This window comes from Muntiacus reevesi, chromosome 12, assembly GCF_963930625.1.
Source record: "Muntiacus reevesi chromosome 12, mMunRee1.1, whole genome shotgun sequence".
NCBI classification, from domain to species: domain Eukaryota; kingdom Metazoa; phylum Chordata; class Mammalia; order Artiodactyla; family Cervidae; genus Muntiacus; species Muntiacus reevesi.
The window spans coordinates 18,835,853-18,858,254 of NC_089260.1; the positions used below are offsets into that span (position 1 = coordinate 18,835,853).

Genomic DNA, 22,402 nt, shown 5'->3' on the forward strand with positions numbered 1-22,402 from the left:
TTTGTTTGCTATTATTTTCTCCCATTCTGAAGCTGTCTTTTCACCTTGCTTATTGTTTCCTTTGTTATGCAAAAGTTTTTAAGTTTAATTAGGTCCCATTTGTTTATTTTTGCTTTTATTTCCATTACTCTGGGAGGTGGGTCATAGAGGACCTTGCTGTGATTTATGTCAGAGAGTGTTTTGCCTATGTTCTCCGCTAGGAGTTTTATAGTTTCTGGTCTTACATTTAGATCTTTAATCCATTTTGAGTTTATTCTTGTGTATGGTATTAGAAAGTGTTCTACTGCCATATGACCCAGCAAAACCACTTCTGGGCATACACATCGAGGAAACCAGATCTGAAAGAGACACGTGCACCCCCAATGTTCATCGCAGCACTGTTTATAATAGCCAGGACATGGAAGCAACCTAGATGCCCATCAGCAGATGAATGGATAGGGAAGCTGTAGTACATATACACCATGGCATATTACTCAGCCATTAAAAAGAATTCGTTTGAATCAGTTCTAATGAGATGGATGAAACTGGAGCCCATTATACAGAGTGAAGTAAGCCAGAAAGATAAAGAACATTACAGTATACTAACACATATATATGGAATTTAGAAAGATGATAACGATAACCCTATATGCAAAACAGAAAAAGAGACACAGATGTACAGAACAGACTTCTGGACTCTGTGGGAGAAGGCGAGGGTGGGATGTTTCAAGAGAACAGCATCGAAACATGTATATTATCTATGGTGAAACAGATCACCAGCCCCGGGTGGATGCATGAGACAAGTGCTCGGGCCTGGTGCACTGGGAAAACCCAGAGGGATCGGGTAGAGAGGGAGGTGGGAGGGGGGATCGGGATGGGGAATACATGTAACTCCATGGCTGATTCATGTCAATGTATGACAAAACCCACTACAATACTGTAAAGTAATTAGCCTCCAACTAATAAAAATAAATGGAAAAAAAAATAAAAGTTTTTGTGGAATTTGAAGAAAAAAAAAAGTGTTCTAGTTTCATTCTCTTATAAGTGGTTGACCAGTTTTCCCAGCACCACTTTTTAAAGAGGTTATCTTTTTTCCATTGTTATGTTCTTGCCTCCTTTGTTGAAGATAAGGTGTCCATAGGTACGTGGATTTATCTCTGGCTTTCTACTTTGTTCCACTGATCTGTATTTCTGTCTTTGTGCCAGTACCATACTGTCTTGATGACTGTGGCTTTGTAGTAGAGCCTGAAGTCCGGCAGGTTGATTTCTCCAGTTCCATTCTCCTTTCTCAAGATTGCTTTGGCTATTCGAGGTTTTTTGTATTTCCATACAAATTGTGAAATTATTTGTTCTAGTCCTGTGAAAAATATCATTAGTAGCTTGATAGGGATTGCACTGAATCTATAGATTGCTTTGGGTAGTATACTCATTTTCACAATATTGATTCTTCCAATCCATGAACACAGTATATTTCTTCATCTATTTGCATCCTCTTTGATTTCTTTCATCAGTGTTTTATAGTTTTCTATATATAGGTCTTTTATTTCTTTAGGTAGGTATACTCCTAAGTATTTTATTCTTTTTGTTGCAATGGTGAATGGTATTGTTTCCTTAATTTCTCTGTTTTCTCATTGTTAGTGTATAGAAATGCAAGGGATTTCTGTGTGTTAATTTTATATCCTGCAACTTTACTATATTCATTGATTAACTCTAGTAATTTTCTGGTAGAGTCTTCAGGGTCTTCTATGTAGAGGATCATGTCGTCTGCAAAAGTGAGAGCTTTACTTCTTTTCCTATCTGGATTCCTTTTATTTCTTTTTCTGCTCTGATTGCTGTGGCCAACACTTCCAAAACTATGTTGAATAGCAGTGGTGAGAGCGGGCACCCTTGTCTTGTTCCTGACTTTAGGGGAAATGCTTTCAATTTTTCATCATTGAGGATAATGTTTGCTGTGTGTTTGTCATATGTAGCTTTTTTATTATGTTGAGGTATGTTCCTTCTATTTCTGCTTTCTGGAGAGTTTTTATCATAAATGGATGTTGAATTTTGTCAAAGCTTTTTCTGCATCTATTGAGATAATCATATGGTTTTTCTCTTTCAATTTGTTAATGTGGTGTATTACATTGATTGGTTTGCAGATATTAAAGAATCCTTGCATTCCTGGGATAAAGCCCACTTGGTCATGATGTATGATCTTTTTAATATGTTGTTGGATTCTGTTTGCTAGAATTTTGTTAAGGATTTTTGCGTCTATGTTCATCAGTGATACTGGCCTGTAGTTTTCTTTTTTTGTGACATCTTTGTCTGGTTTTGGTATTAGGGTGATTGTGGCCTCATAAAATGAGTTTGGAAGTTTACCTTCTGCAATTTTCTGGAAGAGTTTGAGTAAGACAGGTGTTAGCTCTTCTCTAAATTTTTGGTAGAATTCAGCTGTGAAGCCATCTGGTCCTGGGCTTTTGTTTGCTGGAAGATTTCTGATTACAGTTTCGATTTCCATTATCTATCATTTTAATGCACACTTCTTGCTTTATGTTTTTTGCTAATGACTTTATTTATTGCTTATATTTATTTTAGACTATGGAAATGTTAGACAAAAAGCATAGTTGAGAGATTTCCTTATTCGAATTCAAAATGGACTGTAAAGCAGAAGAGACAACTTGCAACATTGACAATGCATTTGGCCCAGGAACTGCTAACAAACACACAGTGCAATGGTAGCTCAAGAACTCTGTAAAGAAGACAAGAGCCTTGAAGATGAGGAGGGTAGTGGTTGGCCATCGGAATGTGACAACGACCAATTGAGAGCATCATTGAAGCTTGTCCTCTTACAACAACACGAAAAGTTGCCAAAGAACTCACCACTGATCATTCTACGGTCATTTGGCACTTGAAGCAAAGTGGAAAAGTAAAAAAGCTCGAAAACTGGGTGCCTCGTGAACTGACCACAAATTTAAAAAAAATCGTCATTTTCAAGTGACATCTTCTCTTAGTCTATGCAACAACGAATTCTATTTCTTAATAGGATTGTGATGTGTGATGAAAAGTGGATTTTACACGCCAACTGGCAATGACCAGCTCAGTGGTTGGACCAAAAAGAAGCTCCGAAGCACTTCCCAAAGCCCACCAAAAAAAAAAAAATGGTCATGGACACTGCTTGGTGGTCCGCTGCCCATCTGATCCACCACAGCTTTCTGAATCCTCGCGAAACCACTATATCTGAGAGGTATGCTCAGTAAATCAATGAGATGCACACCAAAAACTGCAACACCTGCAGCCAGCACTGATCAACAGAAAGAGCCGAATTCTTTTCCATGACCACACCAGACCACCCATCGCACAACAGTAAAATGAATTGAGCTACAAAGTTTTGTCTCATCTGCCACATTCACCTGACCTCTCGCCAACTGACTACCACTTCCTCAAGCATCTTGACAACTTCTTGCAGGGAAAATGGTCCTACAACCAGCAGGATACAGAAAATGCTTTCCAAGAGTTCATCCAATTCTGAGGCATGGATTTTTACACTATAGAAATAAACTTCTTTCTCACTAGCAAAAACGTGTTGATTGTAATGGTTCCTATTTTGATTAATCAAGATGTGTTTGAGCCTAGCTATAATGATTTAAAATTCATGGTCTGAAACCGTAATTACGTTTGCACCAACCTAATAAATGCACCACTTAACAGTATTTTGTTACAACAGCCCAAGCAGGCTAAGACGAGTGGTATGGAGAACCAAGAGTATTCAGAATTAAGTAATTTTCTTCTACAGGACTCCTAGTTAAACATGTATGTACCTCCATCACCTCCTACAACCTCCTAAAATGACAACAAACGAATGTTAAGATTACAAGGACAAAGAGAGAGAAGGCTAGAGCACTTGAAAGCAAGAGATGCCAACAAAATCTGGAAAGCTGGAAAGCAGAAGTGGCAAATGACTTAACCAACAAGAGAAGGCTGAAAGCTAAAGTCTGCAGAAGTAGGGGCTGAAAAGGAACAGGTTAACTCTGAGAAACTGGAGGCATCAGGGACCTCTGAAGCCTGGGGGTGACCCCAGCAGGAAGTGTGCATAAGGAGCAGTTAAGATCCCTACCCTATGGACAGAAGACTGCCCCTTCCAGACCCTGACAGAACTGTTCTGTACTTAAAGAAATTCAACCAGAATAACAGCCTAGGGATACCAGGCCAGGCAGGTCTGGGCACACTGGGAGCCATAAAAGCTGTCTGCCGAAATGAGGTGGTGACCAGTCCCCAGACCACAATGCTCGCATCCATGCTCTTACGTTTCAGGATTCCTTTCCCTAGAAACTGGCCCAAATGGAGAAAAAGAATCTTCAGCATAATATAAAAGAAAATGTCAAAGTGACAGACTACAAAGGAGAAAAGATAAATAAATCAGAGTGGCAACAGAAGGATCAAACATCCAACTCCTAGGAGTTTAAAAAAAAAAGAAAAATGAAAAAACGGATGAGAGAAAAATGTGTAACAAAATTTCCTAGAACTAAATGATCAGAACTTCCAGAATAAAGGCACCAACTTAAGTGTCTGGGGCCCAAAATACAATGAATGAGAAAAGGATCTACCATGAAGAGGCCATCAGTATGAAATTTCTCAGCACCACAAACTGAGAAAGCTTTCAGGGTAGGGGGGGAGCAGGAGGGATGGAGGTAGATCATGTAAACGGATTAGGAGTCAAAATAGTACTGAATTCCTCAAAATGAACACTGGAGGACTGGAGGCTATGTGACAATGATGAACTGCCTTCAAAATTTTGAAGAAAAATTATTCCCAGCCAGAAATTGTATACCTAGCAAATAATAGTGAGGACAAAAGTTAAATTTGCTTTCAACTAAATACAGTAACAAAATGGCACACCAAAGACAGAAAAGGGATAAGCTTTTAAAATAACTTTTAACACAAACTATCAAAACTAGATCCAAAATTCTTTAAATTTCACCAGAACAGTTAACCAAATTAGAAACAAAAACAATTTACCCTCTCCTGCCTTTTGGGATACAGAAAGTATGCAGACTCACTTGTCCAACCAACCTCAGAGCAGTGTACTGTCGTCTTCTTTACAAAACTGATAGAAAAGTAAAGGTACTATTTGTGTTTAAGAAGTATATGTGCAACTTGAAACATCTTTAAATATTCTCAAGATTACTGCATGTCCACAGAGACAGAGACTGGGATGAGGGAGAAGGGCAGGTAACAGAAAAGACCAAAAGCAAGTAAAGAAATGGTGTGTGTTGGGTGTGTGTGTGTGTGTGTGAACAGACCCCCTAGGGACAAAATTTTCTTTTTAAAAATCTAAGGGACGCTCTATTGAGCTTGTGGAAGAGTTTCTTGCATGCTCTCCCTGAAGCCAGCAAGTTTAAAGGGCCTTGACCCTAATTTTTCAAACTCTCTTAATGGTGTCTCAAGTTATTGGCTTGGCCACAGTCTATAAAGTAGTCAAGCCAGAAAAACCTAACCACAATAATCAAAACTTAAAAGCCTGACCTTTAAACTAAATCAAGATTTTTGATCTGAAATACCAGAAAAGACTTGAGTCCCTCAACACATTCAGTAAATAATATAAACCATAAATTCACTTCCATGATGGTAAAATTTACTTACACACTGAACCAACAGGGTACCATAGCATACAATCTGCTTAGCACAGAGCCTGGTGCAAAATATTAGAGGCTCCTGCTCTTTTTGCTGGCATTACCACTTCTAACTGAAAGAAAGAAGAGGAGCTGTGAAAGAAAAGGAGCCGTTGGGTGGGAACTGGTGGAAAAGGAATTTGGGGAACCAGAGCCACTGGTAGGCAGTACCACTGTGAAGAGGGCTTCCCCAGGGGCTCAGTGGTCAAGAATCCACCTGCAGTGCAGGAGACACAGGTTCAATCCCCGGTCAGGAAGATCCCCTGGAGTAGGAAGTGGCAACCCACTCCAGAACTCGTGCTGGGAAATTCCATGAACAGAGCCTGGTGGGCCAAAGTCCATAGGGTCGCAAAAAGTCGAACACAACTGAGCACACGAGCAACACTTCAAAGACAGCAAAGAATGACTCCAAATATCGACCCCTGTACCCCATTAAAAAACACTGAAAGACATCTGAAACAGATCTTGTAACTAATACAAAGGACCAACTAGACATAACTGAAGTTCATGGATGAAACTGTACTTCTTGGCTCACCTGTACTGCAAAAATCATGTGAATCCACAGCATCTATTAAAATCCTGGTTATCTCAACCTTTCCATATTACATTTAGAATACGTCTATCCTACCCAGTTATATATCAAACAGCTACAGATAGTGTAATTAAGATACTATGGCCCAGTGGACACTTTCTTGTTTGACTTTCTCCAGAACTTCCTATCAGTTCTAGTCAATTTAGCAATTAATCATTTACTGCTTTGTCTCTAATACTGCTATCCTACTTTTTACATTTCTATTTTATTTTTCTAATGACACAGTGATCTCCTTAATGATTAAACCTATGACTTAGTTTTCACATGTCTGGGGATTTAGTACATTGCAGATATCACATAGATTGACTAAAGATACTAGCATATTACACAAAAGCAGAGACTAACTGTTCACAACCCTTCTCAGCCAAACAACACAAAAAGGATGGAAACGATTTACTGTCACTATGGTAATGATTCTAATGTGTCCCCAGTCCACCATCTCACACCCTAGTGTGTCCAGATGGAGAAAGGAAGAAAAGCTGACTCAACAGGAACCAGCATACTGGCTTCAGAAATGAACAGTCCTAGTTTCAACACTTAACTGAACACGGAGACGATCTGTCACTTGATGACCCTCGTTCCTCCATGAAACCCCAGGCAGAGGGAAGAAAAGACACAGGAGGAAGGGCCTACATCCTCTGCAAACAGAGCAAGATCTCAAAGCCATGAAAAAACTACATTCATGCAGGCACAAGATAACATTAATGTGCCGCCTTCAAATGCTGGAGTGCAGTCCTTTACTATGACACTTTGATTTTATCTACAAATGTTAAAACTTCAGTTCACATAACCCATGGGCCTCAGCAGCAGACTCTGTTAATGGGCCTTAATAACGAAGGGCTTGTGCTCAGAGACCTACCACCCCACAGCTGTGCCGCCTGAGAGCCACGCTCAAACGCCTTCAGCACAAACTGTCTCTGCAACAGCGCTGCCAGGCCTCCAGCATCTCAGAGCTGCTGAGATGGTGTTTCCAAAACGCAGTGCTTCATACATGGTAAGGAGTAACAATGCTAAAAATGTTTAAAATGAACAAAGTACATTAATTTTCCGAGATCAGCCTCTAAACATTACATAATTCTAACCCAGAAAGTTACAATCCTAAATTCCCATAGAGGGGCCTCCACAAAACAAGGACTTCTTATTATAACTTCAGATTTTACGAGTGCTCACTTTAGTTATAAAGAAAACTGTGTGTACTATAAAATTCACTGTTCATTGGGGCTTTTAGTAGCCCTAAATGTAAAAAAGATTCAGTAAAAATATATCTCAGAGCATGATTAAGAAAAAGTTTCTCTCTGATCTAGCATGATAAACGTTAATTTTTTAGCCACTGTTTTTTTTAATCATGGCTTGCAGGAAGTCCAAAATATGATTCAACTCAAACTGACACTTCACTGACATTTCCTACTACCTTTCTCATCTAAAACTTCCACCCACTCTCTTCCATGCTTTTAGTCCTGGGAAGGCTCTTAGAAACTGTCCAACCCCACATCTTCATTTTATAATGACAACGATAAAGCCTCTTCTGGCTAGAAACAGAAAAAAACAACAAAAGGTACTGCAGGCACAAAAAAATACAGGGTCTTTCTTTTTCACATTCACAAAAAAGATGCTGCAATTTCATCACATATTCCATTTAAAAAACCTGCAAAACACCAAGAAAAATGATACATGACCAATATTACTTTAAAACTGACCACAAGTAATACACCTCCTAAGGCAAAGCTATGAAATAACAAGATTTATTTCTAACAAATTTTACATGCAAATAGATGTCACCTTCATATTAACCTTACTGGGAGCCTACACATTTATGCCAACAATGACCCTACCCAAAAGAGAACTCTCCTCTGAAACTGTCTGTAAGGCTTCTTTTAAATGCCACTAACTAGGCAGTAGCTAATACAAGGCCTGGTACAAAGTAGTATGCAAATAAATGATTATTAAAATAAATAGATTCTGCAGCAATACCTAGTCATTTCAAGACAGATTGCCTCTGGATATAGAAAAACATTCAGTCCTAAAGCTGACTAATCAAAGGGATGGTAAAGCTGAGTAGTTTCTGTCCCGAGAAATTTCTGTTTCACAGGAAATACCCGCTGTATTTGAGCCGTCACAGTGAACAACTTATCACTGGCCCATATTTCAATCTTTAAGTTTCAGGACACAGCAAATGTTTCACATTTCCTAAACAATGCACCCAGTCAACCACCTGACTCTAAGTGGAATACTAGTATTCTGGCCTAGAGAATCCCATGGACTATACAGTCCATTAGGTCACAAACAACTGGACAGGACTGAGCGACTTTCACTTTCAGTGAGGTCAAAGAAATACATTTAACTTGTTTCCCTTTGTGATTCTGACCTGGATGCTTCTGGAGAGAGGTCTATGATATTAAGCTGTATAACTGTCTAGTTTAAGACTTCTGTCTGGAAATATTATGTACACTAATAGTTACTACTGCCATAAAATGCATTATGTCCAGCACTATAAATATCAAATCTTCATTGTTTCTGTTGTCAAATACATGGTATCAATCTTTCCTAAAACTTTCATTGTACCCAAATCTGCTCCTGAACAATTATACTTAACTATTAGTTTATCATCTTTTTTAATGGTTGTGGTCATCTTTTAAAAAAAAATCCATAAATTCTTTGGTACTCATGCCATCAAGAGGTGAAGTCTAATCCTTCTCCCTTAAATATGGACCTTATGATTTGTTTCTTGAGCAAACATCTGGGCTGAAGAAACACTGCATGACTGCTAAGGCTAGGTCAGGAAAGGGCATTCTAGCCTGGCTCTCTGTCTCTTGGGAGACGTCTGTTAAACTGGGCTACCTGGTAGACCTCACAGAGGTAGAGATGCCTGAGAAACATCAGCATTCCACATCCCAGCCATGTGAGTCTTCCAGATGACTCCAGCTACCATCTGATGACAGCTGCATTAATCTAGTTAGGAACCACCTAGCTGAGTACTGTCAATCTCCAGAAATAATAATAAATGAGTACTGTTTCACACCATTAAGTTTGGAGTGATTATACAATAAAAAAAAAAAAAAAAAAAACAGAATGATGATCAAAGGAAAGCTCAGCATTTTCTTTGGTCCTAGTTCCACTAGTATACGAATAAAGCCTCATTTTTTATTCATCTCTGATAATCTTCCTACCAGTGCCAAATTTAAAAACCAAAACTTTATACTACCTACACCTGTGAACTTTCTTAAATGTTTATATCACTTATCTTATTTACAAATCTATTTAACCTTAGACTCACCTGAATAGCAAATCTTTTCTCAAAAGCCAATCTTTACAAAATATCAATAGAAATTCTATACTTCTATATACTCTAGTAACTAATACAATGTTGATGAGCCAACTCTCCTGTCAATCACCCAGTAACATATACTGATAGAATGTTCTCATGTCCTCATTCCTACAGTTCAGAGACCACATAAGGAAACAGAAGTGGACAAGGCCAAAACCTTCACCATCTACTAATCTCTTATTAAAATGGTCTCCAAAAACTCCTGCAAGTTTTACAACTGCACAACACCCACATCTTTTGAAGTCAAGCTGGTGCTAATCATAGGATGTTACCTGACAACAAAATGTAATCCAATGCAAGACATGTGCAGAGCGAAACTGCAAATCTTGCAAAAATGCATGATTCCATCAGATCTACGGAAAGCAACACTGAGAAATTCATTAAAACACACACAACTGACAAATGAAAATTATATACACAGATCAATTAAAAGTTCATAAAAGTTGGAAACAATGACACAACTGTGAACTGAATAATTTTAGTATTTCAATAATTAAGTGCAGCCCTTGGAAAAATCACAATTTTTTTTTAAATGACTCCATGACAAAATTCAAATGAAGCCAATACAATGTGTGGGCCTTGACTGAATTCTGGTTTGAAAAAACTAAGCTAACTAAGTATACAGACATTTTAAAGACAAGTGGAGAAAAGCTAAGGTAAGAAGGAATCTTTGTTAATTTCCTAAAGTGAGAATGATGGTTGTACAGAAGAAGGTACATATTCTTAGGTGATGCAAGCCCACCATGTATTTAAAAATTAAAAAAGCACCATGATGACTGCAACTTCTAAACAGCTCAACAAAGTCATTTATATATACATGTGTATTCTGCAAATTTGGAAAAAATAATTACCAAAACAACAATTACCAAATGGATAAGGTAACTCACTGTTACCTTCTTTCAATTTTTCTGCATATCTGAAAATGTTTACAATAGAATGTTGGGTGGGAAAAAGAATATCCGCCTCACCAAAATTACATAAACATATAGAGTCAAAACCTCCTCAGTGAAGGAAGGTCTCCTCCTACATGAAAAGAAATATGGGGGGAGGGTGGGGGGAGGGAGTATCAAGTGAAGTTATACTGTGGTATCTTTCAATGTTACTAAAACAGTACATTCAAAAAAAAAAAAAAAATCCATACACTAATTCATTCCTTATTCTAGAGATTAGAACATAGTTCTAAACTAATTTTTATTAAAATGAAGTACTTTATTTTGCTTACATTTGAAGTTCAGATTAATTTAGCAAAAATATGTACTAACATATATCAAGCACTAGGAATGCAGAGACCACAATGAGCCTGTCTTCAAAGAGATGATCACTCAGCTCCCCTGATGGCACTCACAGGCTCAAACTGAAGGAAGGACAATTTAAAGAGTGGTTCTGCAGGATGATGAGAATGTTTAAGGAACCATTTAAGGATACCGCAAAGAATAATTTGGTGGGCTTTCCCATCATTCCTAACTGATTACGTTTTTATCAGAAATATATTTCAAATAGATGTGACATATGGAAATCAAACACTACACATTTCAAAAGAAGTGATTCATAACTAATAAATCAAAAAGTGGGTCACTAAAATGTAAGCTCCTCAAGGGCAAAAATTTTGGCCTCTTTAGTTCACTGATATAGCCCAAGTATCTGGCCCAAAACAAGTCCTCAGTACATATTTGTTGAATAATAATGAATGAATGAATGAAATGAAGTCAAATTTCTTTTCATGTTCATTTATAGTTAAATTATGGTGAAAATTCTGGTCAATTTACTAGGAGGAAAAAGTGCTTAAATTTTTATCACAATGTTTTTGACTGTCTTCTCCCTGGGTGAACTCTGACTATAAAATGGAAATGATAAGCTTTAGTCCAAAACCCAAAAATCTTTCAACACATACAACTCCTTTGAGGCATGGCTGTGAACAAATATTCTGTAAACTCAAGTCAGAAATTATGTCCATATATCTGATGTCATATACATGACATAATATATATTACATATGACACAACATATATGTCATATATTAACGGCTCTGTTCAATATCAGAGTTCAAAACAACTTTTTAAAATAATTATTTGTAGAATCATGCCTCAGTTTTACACAAAGAAATTACACTTCATGTAAGAAGTTTCTAAAGAAAAAACAAACTTCAGTGAAATTTCCTGCTTTACGTGAATAACTAACTAAAACACTTTCCTAGGGATTTATTTTTTCTTTTTTTTTATTCTTTTTCTATTATTAAAATAATATATACTCACACAGAAGTATATAAAACACTAAAACATATTACAGAGACATCAAAAGCAATCATTCATAACCCATAAACAAGTACACTGTCTTTTTCTTTCACCACTTCTTATGAAACTTCTATCTTTTAACCTGGTTAAGACCATGAACTGTTTAACACAGAAAAATGCAGTCTTTGTTTATCTCAGTGAATTATTGGTCCGTTTACAGGCTTTTCCCAACAGCATTAAGGCATTTGAACTGAACCATCTATTCAAGCTTGTTTGTCCTCGTTAACACTAACAAATAACAACTTGGCTGGAGAGAGGTTTAAGGATGCTATTTGTAGCCACGGAATCAAGCAACTCGCCAAAACTAGGATGGAATTCACACCCTTAACTGCACTGAACTGGTTCAGTTGCTCCATGTCTAACCCACTACATACATATAAGAAAACTATTCAACTGATATGAAACCCTATATAGTTACTCTGAGCATTCTCTCACCTTAGGGGCTTCACACATGCTGTTCCTTCCACCCAGGAAGCTCTTCTAGTCCTTCAGGCCCTGCCCTACATCACGTATCTCCCCACCAACTCCTCAGCCTACCCCCTCTTCAGAATCCTGTCCTCCTGTTAAACATTTCTTCTTCCAATAAGCTTTCCTTCTTTGCAAGACTGGGCTACGTGCCTTTGGTGAGGAATCCTTTACTTCGTCTTTCCCTGTATTATCATACTGCACTGTAATGGCCTGTCTTTACCATAGACTAGGCTTCCCTGGTGGCTCAGAGGTTAAAGCGTCTGCCTGCAATGCAGGAGACCTGGGTTTGATCCCTGAGTCGGGAAGATCCCCTGGAGAAGGAAATGGCAACCTACTCCAGTATTCTTGCCTGGAGAATCCCATGGAGGGAGGAGCCTGGTGGGTTATAGTCCTTGGGGTTGAAAAGAGTCAGACACGACTGAGCCACTTCACTCACTCAGTCACTCAAGCTCTACCACCATATACCCAAGGTTAGAACCAGCATGTAACAGAAGCCCCACAAAATCTGCTGAATTAAATGATGAGATACTATTTAATGACACACATGCGCAAACATACACAGTGTATACATATTAATATTTAATTGCATATGTGCATATACACACACACACTAAAAGGTGTGCATGTGTGTATATATATACTAACAGGTATGTGTGTATCAGAAAAATAAGTTACTTCCCATGCCCATTCCAAAAAGAAAATAAAAAGCAATAAAGCTGAATTACTGTAGCGTCTAGTTTGCCACTTCACTACTCATCTGAGCATGCTAGCACTTAATTCCCTCAGTTGTAAAATATGAAAATTCTAAAATCCTCCTTGATGTAAAATTTTGAACATCTCAAAAATGACTTTCTACTCAGCAAAGTCAAGTAGACTTGTAATCTACTCAAGTCAAAAGGGAGGATCAATTATTACAGCCTACCATACAGCATGATAACAGGTACCCTAGAAAACATAAGATAAATTCCCACTGAGCACTTAAAAAGGCAGCAGGACTGCTCAAACAGCCTCTGCAAAGAGAAAAGCCTCAAACAAAAGGTGAGCAAACACTCCCAAGTCCAGGAGGTGTTAGCCGTCAATGAGCTTTTGCTTTATCACACTTTATTTCACATAAGTTTTTGCTACCCAGAACCTTCCCCCATTAAATTTATATGGAAAGTATAATGAAAAGATAACATAATTTTATACTAATTAAATTCACTCAGGTCAAATCAAATACATGAGCCCCATCAGTTAAAAAATTGAGGGGAATAAAAAAACAAAACAGAAGAGTTGGGTTGATTTTGAAGAGATCAACTCCAGTTAAACAACCAAGGTGTTCAGAGTTTAGAATGTCCACTGCTTCTAAACAGAGGCTTCCCAGGTGGCTCAGTGGGTAAAGAATACACCTGCAATGCAATGCAGGAGACAAGGGGTTCAATCCCTGGGTTGGGAAGCTTCCCTGGAGGAAGGAATGGCAACCCACTCCAGTATTCTTGCCTGGAGAATCCCATGGACAGAGGAGCCTGGCAAGCCACAGTCTACAGGGTCACAAAGGGTCAGACACGACTGAAACCACTGAGCACTGCTTCTAGATACCCATTAGAATGAGTACAAACAGAACAGAAGGTCTGAGGCAGGAAATGAAAATCAAATCTTAGAAGAGCAAAGCTGACCAATACACATTAAATACAAATCATAAAACAGCATCTAAAGGCCAACAACCACACAGACTCAAAGAGATGAACTTCCAGATGTCACATACATCCAAACCCTCATCTTACAAATGAGTAAACTAAAACTCACTGCAAGGAAATGACTTGCCCAGGATTATATGACTGATAATAGAAGAACCAAATGTCTCCTGACTCCAAATTTAGTGTCTTCACAATTTTCAGAGCTCCCTCCCCATCAGGGCCTGCCTATCAAACACAAAGTCTTTCAGAGACACGTAACACTGTAAGAACTGTAATACTTCATAATGAATGTCATTATCACAAAACAAACCTTCTGAAAACAGATAAAAATTAGAAAACTTAAAAGATTAAAGCACATACATCCAAATTCAGAAATGCATTTTTGATTATTTCATCTCACCTTGGGGTCTTAAATCCCATATGAAATGCAAAACCTGTGAAACGGATCAGGAGTATCTAGAACCATAAATCATCTTAAAATACTCATTGGCAGTGTACTACATGAAATTTTCATTTTAAATGACAGTAACAATGAAAGTGTCAGAGAACACCAGGTTGCATTTCGAAGTTTCTCTGTGCTCCGACACTGCTCTCCTGGTGGCATTCAAGGCAGCCACTTCAGGACTCTTGCCTGGGAAATGTCACGGACAGAGAAGCCTGGAGGGCTACAGTCCATGGAGTGGCAAAGAGTCATACACAACTTAGCGATAAGCAATAGCGTCAAGCCCAGCCTATGTAGGCACAAACAGAAAGGAGCACAGACTCCCCACATAAGCTCTTCAAGCATCCCCTAGACCCTCCCTGCCACTTTCCAATATCTCTTCCACAACTAAATCAAAGCACCAGAAACTTGTTTTCACACCCCAATGGGTCATTATCCTCTTATATTTTTATCACCAGACAGATCTTTTGCAAACAAAAAGCAAAGGAACAACAACTGAACAACAACAACAAAAAAAACAAAAACCCACTGTCTGTATGTAAACTGTTCTCAAAACGATTGACAGTTCTGGACTACTATCAAAACTCTGATTATCACTATCAAATACAGACATCTATGATGAACCTCTGGTTGCCACCGGCATTTTTAATGACTATAAATGAAAACTCTAGGCTCAAGAGAATGGAGGTTAAGAGGATGAACCAGTACCCACACCCTGAAACCTTGTCTTCAAAGCCTTTTGCAACTACCAGGTTTAATCATCAGATCCTTCTTCTCTGTCACTTACAGTCTCCCTTAGCACTTAATTCTTTATTTATATGCCTGTTTCCCCATTAAACTGAAAGCTCCAAGAGGGCAGAGGCCATCATCTTTGCATCACAACGTACACAATTTAGTTGACAAAATAGTCATTGAATTGAGCAAAAGAGTAAAATTTTCCCACTTTGCCTCTTTATTTTTTTCATTTATCAACAAAATTTAAGTAAAAGAAACCATGGACAACCATAGACCCACAGTACTTTCTTTCTCTGAGCCATTCTACAATACAAAAATCCTTTTCCCTACCACAATCCTAAGAGCACAGAAACTGGAGCGGAAAAGTCCTAAATAATCTGGTCCAATTCTCTCATTTTACAAATGAGAGTTACAGCATTTATTCATGGTCACACAGCCAATTAGTATCAGACACACACAAAAACCAACAAATCCCCAACTGCTTCCTCCAATATATATATCCAATATATATTTATATTGTATCAAAAATAGACTGCTTGCCTACTGTGTGTGTTAGCCACTCAATCATGTCGACTCTTTGCAACCCCAGGGACCGTAGCCCTCCAGGCTCCTCTGTCCATTGGATTCTTTAGGCAAGAATACTGGAGTAGCCATTCCCTTCTCCAGGCAATCTTCCCAACCCAGGGACAGAAACAGTCTCCTGCACGCAGGCAAACTCTTTACCATCTGAGCGAGAAGCCCTGATTGCCTACCATATATCCCATCAATTCAAAATCATCTAAGAACACCAAGTTTTCTTTACGTTTGTGTCTCCTAACCTATGTTTTCTTAACAGACAAAGACTTTTCAAAAGTGCATATGCAGAAAATACATCTTTCCATTTCTAGTACATTGACAAGGATGTGAAAAATACTTTACACAATCAAGATGTTACCACTGGGAGAAGCTGGGTTATGAGTACGGGTCCTTTTCTGCGTTATTTTTGCAACTACTTGTGAGTCTATAATTATTTCAAAGTAAAAAGTTAAAAATAATTTAACAAACATGGCCCACCTACCTGATGCCACTGCAGGACCCACTAACCTATCACTTCACTCTTCTCCAAACTTTCCCTAAAGAGCTAGAAAAAGTTCTAACTGCCTCTCAACCCAAATTCCAGGAAGGGTTGGTGCAGCTACCCCAAGCCTAGCACAACAGTTGAGAAGCACACAAACATTTACTGAACAAGGGAAATTCACCTAACATTTTCTCAAGTCTGTGCCGGCAACACACAGCAAATACTGACACAGGTCAAACTCTTCTGCCAGTCTTTCACGGTTTGCTACTTGCCTGTGGGTCAGCGTCAGTCCCCTAACAAAGACTGTAAGCCTATGAGCACTGACGCACGTTTCGAAAAAGCTATCCTCTCAGTGTCTCACAGTTCTGGGGAAGACCTGATTTTTATGTAACTTATTTCAAATTTTTAAAATTTCATTTGTAAAAACAGAAAAACAAACAAAAATTACTCTAGCCTCAGACAGACAGCTAGAGAACCTATAGTCTGATGGGGAAAGGATGGCTGGGGGCAGTGAGGAACTGGCAAGTTTGGCCCTATTTGCTGTCATTGTTGTTGTTCAGTTGCCAAGTCGTGTCCAACTCTGCCACCCCACGGACTGCAGCACGCTAGGCTTCCTTCTCCTTCACTACCTTCTAAAGTATGCTCAAATTCACGTCCATTGAGGTGATAATGCTATCTAATCATCTCATCTTCTGCCAGCCTCTTCTTCTTTTGCCTTCAATCTTTCCCAGCTTCAGGGTCTTTTCCAAGGAGTATTCTCTCCACATCAGGTGGCCAAAGTATTAAAGAGTTTCAGCTTCAGCATCAGTCCTTCCAATGAATTTTTAGGGCTGATTTCCTTTAGTACTGACTGGTTTCGCTGTCATTGATTAATTTTAAAACAAAGAAATGTGGGTAAGAGCCTTTTATACCAGGGTCCTCACACTTTTTTGTTCCTGATGATGGCAGTCCATTTAGACACTATGAGAAACACTGCTTTAAATCAAAAAACCTCAAAAAAAAAAAAAAAACAAAACCTCTTAGTCAGAAAAGGCTACCATAGTAAATGTTTTTACTACAATCTGTTAGGTTATATTACTTACAAAACTTTAACACTATTGCCAGAAAGACTTTCCATTAAAAAAAAGATTTAAAATCTATCATCCTCAAAAATAAATGCTATCACTCCTCAAGAATGTCCTTGAATTTACCCCTCCCCCCAAAAAAAAGACTGAATCTTCATGTCAACTGAAAGCTTTTTACATTTCCAAAGAGACTTCTGAGGAGTCAAGAGACTCTGGAGAAGAAAAGCAAAAGACCAACTGGCCTAGAATCCCTGCCATTCCACAGAGTTTTATGAAACCAAAATCATTCTGGACGGTAAGGGGAGGCTGCTAACCACACACTGACTACCGTCTCTGGAATCAGGTGTTGTATTTCTTTTTCAGTATCCCTCTGCTCTCCGAAGTGGCAGAAAGATGAACAACTGCCAACAAAATCAGTCCCCACGTCATCTCTGACCTGCAGACCATGGGCCATCAACCTCCCCTATAGAAGACAGCCATTCCTGGTTCTGTGTCCCCTCAGCAGTGACAGAAACCTAACAGAAAATCAGTAGAAACATGCAGCAGCAATTTGTATTCATCCCTGCTGACAACTGCAGGAAGCAAAGAAAAAGTAGTTCCTATACTCTCCCAAAGAACAACCATAGCAACTGTCCACAGCATCCAAGGACTCCCTCACTGTCCACAGCATCCAAGGACTCCCTCCCCCTCAATATTCTTGATCTATAATCACCACAATACCTGATAAGCAGAAAAATGCAGTTACTTAAGGAAAACCCCCAGGGACGTCTCAAAGATGAAATTTAAAAATGAAGAAGTTTAAAATGAAGTTTAAAAACTACTAAAAATAGAAGCATATGAAGAGAATGAATGTTTAAACTAGATTTGTGTGCACACACACACACACACACACACAAATCACCTGTCTGGTGCTTCCCTTAAAGTTTCCATATGCAGATGATGACACAAAGCAACAACTGGACTAGTTTAAATTCCCTTTGGACAGGAAGCAAAGTCACTCCCACAACATAAGAATGTAGACAATGAACTACACAAGTTCATATACTCCTCCCCTCAAAGTTTTCCATATAAAGCCCTGTTTTCATCACTGAGACATCAAAATAATCCTACCATATTGTCTCTGCTCTTTTGACATACTTCATCAAGTTAACTTCCCGATCTTAAATTTGGCTCTTTTTAAAAGCTTACAAAAATCCATCATCCTCCACTTTTCACATCACAGCAGCAGGCTGTTTCTCCACAGGAAAACACTCAGGTGAACCTCCATCAGGCCTCTGACAAAGTCTTAGAGCAGGTCATAAAGACCATCAGCCCTGGAGTTCCAGGTTCTCTCAAACTGGTATCTGAGTTCACGTAAAGAGCTACACTACCTTGTCATATGAATTCTGGAATGGCATATTCATGCTGGGGCAGAGCCAGTTTCTTGACATGGTAGTTTCTCAACATTTTTCCTTCTGTACTAAAAAAAATGGGGCCTGAACTGATGAGAAAGGAAATAAAATTCTATGTATTCATTCAATTCAGAGTGCTCCCTACACTGGACACTGTCATAATCTTTGTAAGTAGTGATCTAGAATACCACTATTACTAATGAAATTCCAAACTATATAATCTCTTTTACAAGTGTGTGTATATATATACACACATATATATATTTTAACATGAAAATTTTCTAAGAAGAAAAATGTACATTTGAGTAGCTTTTACCTATGAAAAACAACGTAACATTTTGGAGTCAAGAAAAATTTCAAATACATAAAATTACATGCAGCATGATCACAGCTGTATTTTAAAAGAAAAATCCATGTATAGGAAAAAAAGAGACCAGAAAGTCACCAAAATCCACCAGTGATGGCACCCTTGCTAGACTTTATAAACTGATTGTACTTTCTAAATCTTCTGTGAGAATGCTTTTTATTTTTTTATATAAATTTATTTATTTTAATTGGAGGCTAACTACTTTACAATATTGTAGTGAGAATGCTTTCTAATTGTAAGGAATTTTTTAAAACTATTAACAGTCAAAAACTTGAAAACAGCTCAAATTTCCATCAGCTAGAAAACAGATGACAATATAGTGATTATCCAAACAATGAAATACTACTACCATAATTAATGCAGCATCTGGTCCCATCATTTTACGGCAAATAGATGGGGAATAAATGGAAACAGTGAGACTTTATTTTCTTGGGCTCCAAAATCACTGTGGACAGTGACTGCAGCCATGAAACTAAAAGACACTTGCTCCTTGGAAGGAAAGCTATGACAAACCTAGATAGTGTATTGAAAAGCAGAGACATCACTTTGCCAACAAAGGTCTGTACAGTCAAAGCTGTGGTTTTTCCAGTAGTCATGAAATGGATGTGAGAGTTGAACCATAAAGAAGGCTGAGCACCAAAGAATTGATGCTTTCAAACTGTGGTCCTGGAGAAGACTCTTGAGTCCCTTGGACTGAAAGAAGATCAAACCAGTCAATGCTAAAGGAAATCAGTCCTGAATATTCACTGGAAGGACTGATGGTGAAGCTGAAGCTCCAATACTTTGGCACCTGATGTGAAGAGCCGACTCATTGGAAAAGACTCTGATGCTGGGAAAAATTAAAGGCAGGAGAAGGGAATGACAGAGGATGAGATGGTTGGATGGCATTACTGACTCAATGGATATGCATTTGAGCCAACTCCAGGAGATAATGAAGACAGGGAAGCCTGGAGTGATGCAGTCCATGGGGTCCCAGTCAGACACGATTTGGTGACTAAACAACAACCATAATTAACAAAAGAAAAAAACCTGCTACATGTGCTAAGGAAAAGTCACCAGACACATGATCCCTTTTTCATGAAATTATAAAAAAGGCAAAATTACAGTGAGAGAAAGAAGAATAGCTGTTTTCAGGAGCATGGTGGCAAGAAGGGGCTCAGAAAGCAAAAGGGCACCAGGGAACTTTTGGGATCATGAAGATGTTCTGTATCTTGATTGTAATCATGGTTACACAACTATACACATTTGTCAAAACTCAAACTGTACACTAAAAATGGGTGAATTTTACTGTATGTAAGTTAAACTTCAATAAAGCTGAGTTACAAACTAAATAATAGAGAAAGTTGAAAACATTTTATTAAGGTCAATGATACCACTGGAAACTGAACAAATAACATTACTTTTGCTGTTTAGGCTTATATTTTTATTTACATGTGAAGTAACATTAATTTGTAATGCTTTATTCAATATCCTGACAAAAATGAGGATATCAGAAACCACAGTTACCTAAGAATTTATCATATTTCTCATTTTGAAGGGGTTTATTACCACTAAAGTGATCTTATCAAAAAAGTAATATAAAATATGATCTCACTAGAGAATAATTTCTAATAGCCAAATTCAATTTACCAGTAGTCTTATCTCTATGAAAGTGTTAGTCGCTGAGTTATGTCCAACTCTTTGTGACCTCATGGACAGTAGCACACCAGGCTCCTCTGCCCATGGCGTTCTCCAGGCAAGAATACTGGAGTGGGTTGCCATGCCCTTCTCCAGATCTTCCCGATCCAGGGATAGAACCTGGGTCTCCCACATCGTGGGCAGATTCTTTACCATCTGAGCCACCAGGGAAGTCTTACCTCTATATTAAGTTAGAAAAATCTTGTAAACTTTTCACATGACTTCTGCCTCAATGTGCCCCCAGAAGGTCACTTGGAACTCTGTCTTTCCATCATTATTACAAGCAACTTGCTGATCAAATGTTATCACACTAGAGGTTAAAGACGTGACAACATCTGTCAGGAATATTTTCAATGTAATGTTGCCTATCCATCTAAGGCTATTATCCAAACAAATTTCTCTTAAGAATGTCAAATTTTATAACATGTTAAAATTTAATTAGTTTTATTATGTAAAATTACAAAACGGTCAATCATCAAAAATAAGCTTTCATGTAACAACAGGAAAAACCTAAACAGACTGAACTCTGAGATTAAGATAATTTTTTTAAAGCCTTCAACTTTGAGATATATAATGAAGGTATATCAAATAAATGATCTGAGGGAAAGGAATAAAAAGGGAAGAGACTTGAAATCAGATTGGCCATGAGCAGGTAACTGTTGAAATTGGGTGCTCACTATACTATCCTCTTTACTTTTGTATATGCTTTAAAGTTTCCATAATAAAAGCCTTTAAAATAATTTTCAGAATAAAACTTAAAAACCAATTATAAAAACAAATCAACATTTCAAAATTACAGTGAGCCAGGAGGCAGACTGTTGTCATTTGTTCAGAATGCCAAGGTGCCAAAATGACAGAAACAGACTATAATTAGAGTTTGTTTTCTTAACTAGAAATACAGTTGGCCCTGTGTCTCCAAGGGGTACTGGTTCCAAGAGCCCCGGCGGGGACCAAAACCCTCGGTTGCTTAAACCCCTTTATAAAATAACTAGTACAAATAGTTGGCACTTGGTATCTGTGGATATGAAACCCGTGGACCAAGGGCCTAGTATATGTATGATGAAAATGGGGCACAAATACATAAGTACATTCTCCTGTAACATAAAATTACTCCCCTCAATACACTCTGCAAGATTTACTTACGTGTAATTTGACACAGTCCTCTGTGACTAAACTTTCCTTTAGAGACTATTTCCTAAATAATGTTAATTGTTAAGGAAAAATCCTGACCTTTCTAAAGTTCATCCCATTATTCCTAGTTGTACTCCTGTGTACTATGTAATTGCCTTCCCAAGTATCTGTTTACTCCTGGACCTACCATTCAGTCACTGACTTTTTGATTTATAAAACTGATCTTCCCTTGTTTGTTCTCATTTTCCATTTTTTGTTTGCCTATTCCATACCCTGTCTTTAATCTTACTTTCCTTAAACAACTTGATCATTTTAGAGAGGCTTGCCTGGACTTTACCAGGAAAGTCACCCTAGTATTATTGTTTCTAGGTAACTATCTCAATAATCAAATAGTCAGATTTCCCACTGGTTTGGTGACGTGATGCTCTATTCCACCCTAATACTGTGGTTTTTTGGTGTAGCACAATGAAACTTTAAGCAGCTTTCAACTATTATAACCTCTACCCACCACAATCTTTGTTCAGCTCCACATAACCCCAGGCCTCTTTTCTGGATCCTA

At 38.1% G+C, this 22,402-nt stretch overlaps 1 protein-coding gene across 7 annotated transcripts in view; it reads right to left on the bottom strand.

The window, feature by feature from the left end:
* Positions 1-22,402, bottom strand: part of UBR5 (ubiquitin protein ligase E3 component n-recognin 5) — a 136,221-nt gene that overhangs the window by 108,400 nt on the left and 5,419 nt on the right. For 3 of the 7 annotated variants that reach the window (XM_065903430.1, XM_065903428.1, XM_065903427.1), the window contains exon 1: positions 9,817-9,899. The exons of the other annotated variants lie outside the window; for them this stretch is intronic. In XM_065903430.1, coding sequence (XP_065759502.1) covers positions 9,817-9,884 — 68 coding nt within the window. In that variant the 5' untranslated portion in view covers positions 9,885-9,899. Of the gene's footprint in view, positions 1-9,816; positions 9,900-22,402 lie in introns of those variants that run through there. 7 annotated transcript variants of the gene reach the window in all.